The sequence below is a fragment of the Austrofundulus limnaeus genome, unplaced genomic scaffold (assembly GCF_001266775.1).
Source record: "Austrofundulus limnaeus strain Quisiro unplaced genomic scaffold, Austrofundulus_limnaeus-1.0 Scaffold1689, whole genome shotgun sequence".
NCBI lineage: Eukaryota > Metazoa > Chordata > Actinopteri > Cyprinodontiformes > Rivulidae > Austrofundulus > Austrofundulus limnaeus.
The window spans coordinates 11764-19188 of NW_013954091.1; the positions used below are offsets into that span (position 1 = coordinate 11764).

The 7425-nt window shown below is 41.3% G+C and overlaps 1 protein-coding gene across 1 annotated transcript in view; it reads right to left on the reverse strand.

Moving 5' to 3' along the window:
- LOC106536109 (lysine-specific demethylase 6A) overlaps window positions 1–7425 on the reverse strand; it is a gene marked incomplete at its 5' end in the record, with an annotated part of 40734 nt that overhangs the window by 11329 nt on the left and 21980 nt on the right. Inside the window, 4 exon segments of the mRNA XM_014033297.1 lie at window positions 217–422; window positions 2014–2119; window positions 2199–2328; window positions 6369–7171. Of these exon segments, the coding sequence (XP_013888751.1) occupies window positions 217–422; window positions 2014–2119; window positions 2199–2328; window positions 6369–7171 (1245 nt within the window).

The window sequence follows — 7425 nt, forward strand, 5'->3', positions numbered from 1 at the left end:
TGGGTGAGTTATTGACAGTTTAGTAGCTGATGGGTGAGTTATTGACAGTTTAGTAGCTGATGGGTGAGTTATTGACAGTTTAGTAGCTGATGGGTGAGTTATTGACAGTTTAGTAGCTGATGGGTGAGTAACTGACAGTTTACTAACAGATGGGTGAGTTATTGACAGTTTAGTAGCAGATGGGTGAGTTATTGAGAGGCTGAGTGTCCTACTGACCCGCAGAGACTCCTGGAAGGATGTGGCCTGGTACTGAGCGTATCTGATGATGGTGGTGTGAGAGCGGCTGCTCTCGCAGCGCCACATCTTCCTGGCACCACTGGGGTCCCAGTTTTCATCAGTGGGCTGTGCCAGCTGGGTGCGCACCTCCACCAGATGGTCAGGATTGGCCTCCACTAACGTCTTTGTGGAGAACAGACCCAAGTCTGAGTGCAGAACACAGAGGTGAGCAGGAGGAGAAGTCTTTGACAAGTCTGACAATGAGATGCATCAAACAAGCTGCGACACACGTTGACATGCACTAAAGGTTTATACAACTGAAGAATTAAAATATAAACACATCTTTATTAATAAATTACACAGTAAACACTGAATGTGTTCACAATAAGACAAACAAGCAGACAGAAGGTCCTGACTCAAACACAGCACAGTGCTAATGGTTTAACTGGATTTCAGAGGTGTGGGAACATGAATGTGATACAGTGACAGCTACATATTTGAACACACACATTCTCCTGGTTTTCTAACACAAGCTGACCACAGCTTTACACAATCATCTGTGATTCTGGTAGATGTCTCTGACAGCACATCTGTTCATCACTTCCTCCAACAGTCCCAGCACGTCTCCATCACCACGCTCTACTCTTCGGGCTCCATCACTTTATGTAGTTCCTTCCTGCAGTTCTCTTTCACCTCTACCTCACATTCACACTCAATTATTAACAACAAAACTTGCCACGATTGTGGCGTTCAGTCCATAATGTTTAATAGATACACTCAAACTGTGTTCTAAAATTATACTTACAATCAGGGTAACAAACTTTATTTCAACAGGTTAAGTAGTAATCTGTGGATTAAATCCACTGTAGAACAGCAGCAGATGGTTAGTAGCACAGTATGTCATGGCCTCATGCATGATAGTGTTACACACAAACATACGTCATCACGTGGCACTGATTGCAAAGTGGCAAATATTAATTAGTGACAGTTTTTAGAACAATTAATTGCAAACAATCAGATTTTGTCCAACCTTAATCTAACCTGTGGAACAGGATCACTGCTAACATTCAACATCAGACCATCTGCTTCTGTTTTCACACACATCACTTTGTCTGACACTATTTTCATCTGCTTTTCTTCCCTAACTAATTACTCCTTTCAGTCCAACACAACTCCATTTCTCCTCCACAACATGGTGAAACAAGTGAAACTGTGAGCCTCGCTGCTCCTCCACTTGGTCTTTACACACAGAATACATCTACCTTCCTGCTCTGCATCAAATCTACTGTATGTCCAAAAAACAAATAAAAATAAAGAACATTTTCAATTGCCCAATCACTGCTGCATTTAAACTGATCAAACACAAAAATGATTATTTACAGAAAAACAAGGTTACCAAACGTCCTGACATCTCATATCTGTCAGACTGTCCAAGTTTAACCCAGCTGACAGTTTTATGAAAGAAAGAGATGCCATGTAAGTGTGTGTGTGTGTGTGTGTGTGTGTGTGTGTGTTGTTTGGCAGTGGTTCAAGGAAGGGACCAGCTTAGCTTTACAGTGATTTTACAGAAGTGAGACAGGACTTTAAAAACTGTAGCAATGTTTTCCACCTGCAGATGGCGCTGTTGTTACACATCACATTTATCTACTGAGTGAACACAGACACACACACACAGATAGAAACAGATGGTGAGTCATGCATCCAGTCAATCCTGCAGCTGAACATCACCTCTCAGATGTTTCCACACAGACATCATGTTAAAATCATGAAACCAGCTGTGTGAACCCATGCTCTCACCCAGTTTCAGTGCCCCAGCCAAGCCTCTGATGACGGTCACTGGGTTGGCAGGGTTAGTGCAGAACTGATGAAGAGGAGGGAAGAAAGCATCCCTCTTGTTTTCCAGCTGTGAGCAAAGACAAGCTGTGAGCATCAGGGAGGATCAGGCTGACCAGTGTGTTGTGTTGTGTTGTGTCTGTACATACATAAACACTGGGTGTTGGGGGGTTCAGCTTGTCCTTTGGCAGTGGAGGGGAGGGTGGTCCAGGCGGCCGTGGTGGGGGACACCGATCCAGGAAGATGCTGCTGGATGACGGGCCGTTCTTCCCCAGGTTCCTGCAGTCACAGTGTGAGGGAGATAGGGCTGCCACCATTAGTCGACGACTAATCATTTATTAAAATAATCGATGATTAATTTAATAATAGATTAATTGTTTTCCTTTTCTTTGTTCTTTACATTGTTTTTCTCTCCAAACTGCTTTGACACCTTCCACTGCCACGTCTGCCTTTCTGTCCTTGACACACATGCACAGTAGTGGTAACTGGGGTAGGCCGTGGACGTCACAAGACATTATACAGACAGGCTCTGGTATCATGGCTACCTGACAACAGAGCTCAAAGTGTGGGATCATTTGAAGAAAATGAAAGAGAAACCTGTGTAATATCTGCAGAGCAGAACTTACCTTCCACAGCTATTATTTTTAGTTAGCATATAGCTAAACTCTAACCATGGTTATATAATAGCAGCTGTATTCTGGTACGATAAGCTCTATGTTTTATATTCAGTTAACGTATGATCTGATTAGTCAACTAATCAAAAAATAATTTGTGATTAATCGATAATTAAAATAATGGTTTGTGGCAGCCCTAGAGGGAGACACAGCTGAATGTGAAACACAACAAAGCTTTGTGATCACTCAGGTCATTTAACTTGTTACTTTTACCTGAGAGCAGCAAACACAAACAGATCAAATGAGTTTATGTTGGAGAACTTTAACACACACAGTTTCAGGAAGCACTCCTTCAACACATCCACCTCATGTGCACTTAGTTTATTAAAGCCTGCAGGGCATGAAAACATGAATGAAACCCTGATCCATTAATRTGAAAAGATAAACTGCTCAGTTATGACACAAGGTGGCAGTATGGTTTCTGTTGCTTGTGGATGACACCAGTATAACACACATGCACARAGGCAGTGAAAATAAGTAAACTAACAAGGTCCAATGTGGCTGTTTGTAATTATGCTTTAATAAACCCAGGAACATTAAAACTGGACTAAAACACACTGGATTGTTTTTAGAAATGAGTAAGAAAATCCTGAGAAGACAAAACTAAACTGTGACAGCTCTTTACATGCAACATGGGTTAAAGCAAAAAAAAAACTTTTTGATTGAAATATTTTTCATAAACCCCACTCAAACACACACAGTAACAGGTGAGGGTTTTCATAGAGGCACACAGGCGGTGCTCTGTGTCGGTTTATTCTCTCTAAGAAAATTTGAATTTAATAGATGCAGTTTCCTGCATTCTGGTGTATTTTACAGGTTCCTAAACATACTTTTACCTTCATAAAAACACWTGATTAAATAACTAAATTAGAGACAGATTCTTCATTTAATTAGTTGCATCATCTTGTTTTTAAACTCACTGCTGTAGCCATGATAATAAAATAAATGTGACACAATTTATCATAAACAATGATTTTAGAGAATTATTTTACATTTATATTGTTTATTCTTGGTTTCGTTTTATTTGTTACAGAACATTGTGCCAAACAATGAGCCTCAACTGCATGTTTAAAACTAAGAACATTAAAACTTTACCTAGTAAACAGGTAAAACACTGATTACCACCAACAGTGAGTTTAAGAAACATTTCTTTGCCTGATTTAATGACAGGTCCACTCATAAACTGACATGACATCATGCAGCCTTCACAACATAAACTGACATGATGACATCATGCAGCCTTCACAACATAAACTAACTCTGACAAACAATGGTGACATAAAGAAAATAACTTTGTCAGTTTTGTCAGCTTGTTTTATGAGAAACTGATCCATGATGTTTGGAACTGTTACAGCACTAATGATGGAAGGACAGATTTATTTATTGACCTTTATTTAACCAGACARATCCTAATTATTTATTTGAAAATTATATCAAATATCTGTCTGTTATACAGAACAAAATAACTTCAAAATACTTTATTAGACTGATTTATCTTTTTAAATTACTGTTTTTTAAACAGTTATTTAAATTGTTCAAGCTCATTTAATCCTGTTTATTTATATGTGATCATTTATTGAATTATCACAGAGCAGCCCTGTCACAGTATGGTTCTAAATATAAAAAAATAAACTAAAACTACAGAAACCTTTGAAACACACTCACCTGGAGGACATGGTGCTGTTCTCCAGGTGAGGATGAGGAGGTAAATGTTAAACACAGGGACAAACAAACATTCATCAGTGAATCTGACTCACACCAGACGGTGTTGGTTCAGTACACACACATCCTCACCAGAGATGGAGGGGTTTATATTTGTGCTCACATTATTGTAGTAAAACAGGACATGTGGTACAACACTTTACTAATGAAATGTTGTAGAATAGAAGAGCAAAAGTATGACGGACAAACAAACTGAATGATGTGCAACCTTTTCACAAGCAGCTTGGTCACGCACACAAAGTTGGACATATGTGTTGGATAACAGCGCTCTGAGCACAAATATTTAATATAAAGTTAAGTTTTATAAACCAAAGTCCAAGGAGAGAAACGAGGAGAAGAGGTTTCACTCAGGACKGACTCTGCTCTGCTGTTTACTGACCCGCCTCTGCTCTGCTCTGATTGGATAAAAGGGCTCTGGGGTTTGCTTCATTTGATGAAAGTAGTGACACGTTTAGGGGTAGACTGGGGGGGTTTAACAACACCGCAACAGAAAACAACCAGAGTTGCTCTTTATTTTTTCCATCCTGGCCTCGTTCAAAGTGATGGAARTCCATCAGGTGACTGAGAACTTTAAGTTCTGATGCAATCAATGCATAATATCACTGCCGTTAACATTACACTCATTTCAAGAAGAAAACTTACTCTGCTGTCAATGGGACAGCAAASCTTTCCTCACAAACACATCAGGTGGTAAAAAACAAAACAAAACAAAACAACAATAAATCCATCTGGGATCAATTTCATTAAAACTTTGCAATATCAGTTCATAGAGCAGGAGATGAATATCTGCCATGAGGTTAACCTCAGAAGTCTTGTGTTTGATGAAGCTGAGGCACATTTATATGTTGTGTCTCTCCTGGCTTGCCGTAWCTTTACATCCGACTGTAGTAAACACTTTGATACAGCACTAGGGCTGTGTATTGGCAAGAATTTGGTGATACGATACATATCATGACAGAGGGGTCATGATATGATATATCCTGATATATTTCAATACTGTAAACAAGGCGATATATTGTGATATTTTTGGTCCAAAAATTCTATTAAATAAAAACCTCTTACTGGGAAAAAACAACAACAACAACAACAACAACAACAACAACAACAACAACAACAAAACCAAAATTCATTGTCTCAGAAAAATCTAATATTACAGAGTTTTATGTCACGGGGGGAGTGACGAGCTCACTCGAGGTGATAGACGCATGTGATATACGTGTAACGTGAAAGTTGACTACAGTTGGAAAAAAGAGCACAAAACACTTAATTTGTCTTAAAATCCAGACATTCTGACAAATAAGTAACAGTTTGTAACCTTACCTCAGCTTAGAAGCCAGAGGGTGTCGGTCTTTTCTGCTCACATTCAGCTATCGGAGCATGAAGCTAATGTTTACTTACAATGCTAATGCTACCCTTACTCTCTGGCGCTCAAGAGGTAGAGGAGCCAAATGTCTGGCTCACTGCTGCCAACTAGTGGTCAGAGGCTGAACTACAACATAAAAATGAATGGCTGGCAGGAAAGTTGACATTTTAAACCTTAATTAAAAATCGATACAGGACTTTAGAATATCAATACAGTATCAGGAAATGAAATATCGCGATATTTCAGTGTATCTATATTTTCTTACACCTCTATACAGCACTACATCAGTACAGTCCATGTACCATTGTGCAGAGGGGGTTATTATAACGGTTACCCCTCCATCACTTCTGCATTGGACAGATATTTTGGTAAAATAAGAACTTCCTGTTGACTCTGACCTTTAGATGACCAGAACTGTTTCATGTTGATGCATCATGTGAAATTACACTTACATTCTGTTTGTTTTTAAAATGTGACAATGATTAATACAAACCTAACCTGAATCAAAAACATGATTTTTAAACATCTTGTGTATTTACTCTCATTAATGAGCGTCTTACCTGCATGCTTTCAGTACATCAGTGGAGCTGGGGTAGATGGACAGTGAGGACCAGGGGGGCGGAGCAGCAGAGTGTCTATGAGCTGATCCAGAAGGTTCTACCTTCAGAAGGTTCTGACAGTCCTCCAGCTCCGTCCCATTCAGCGCAGGACCCTGACTGTGGCAGGAGGGGCTGTTAAGGCAGGACGGAGGGTTTGTAGTGACAGGCTCTGCAGAGGAGGGGGAGGGGCTTGCAGAGGACGTCACTGAGTGCTCTGACAGCAGCTTGGTGCTGCTGTGGACAGCAGGGTGGACACTGTTCATGTTCTCACAGGAAGACCCTCTGTGGTGGTCCTGGTTTTCATGGTGGTCTCGTCCCTTCAGAAAGGCTGACAGCTGAGGATTGTCTGCAGGGAGCGTGCCGGGGGCAGGAGAACCAGGCTGGGACAGAACCGAGCAGCTGTCAGTCACCTGCAGCTGCACGTGATTGGTCAATCCCTGTGCGGGGGGAGTGGGGGGAGTGCTGGATGACCCTCCAGATTGTCGTGTGCTGGTCTCAGGACCTRGTGACAGAGCGGCAGCACTGCAGCCATGTTTGTCCCGAGAAGGCGTGAAGTCTTTGGTGTGGAGCCCTGAGGTAGTAGCAGAGTGGGGAGGGGACGACAGGTGGGTGGGTGTGGTCTGGGGGGAGGTGGGGGACAGAGAAGACGCTGACGACGAGGCAGTGCAGTGCCCACCCTGACTCACACAGGAGGTGGTGTGTGGGGAGGAGCACGGTTCTCCTTCAGGACCTGCCAACGGTGAACCTGGACCTTCCTGAAGCCCCTGAACAGAAAACAGGAAGTACATACTGATACTAATACACAGACTGATACTAATACACAGACTGATACACAGACTGATACACATACTGATACACATACTGATACACATACTGATACACAGACTGATACTGTACACAGACTGATACACATACTGATACACATACTGATACACATACTGATACACAGACTGATACTGTACACAGACTGATACACATACTGATACACAGACTGATACTGTACACAGACTGATACACA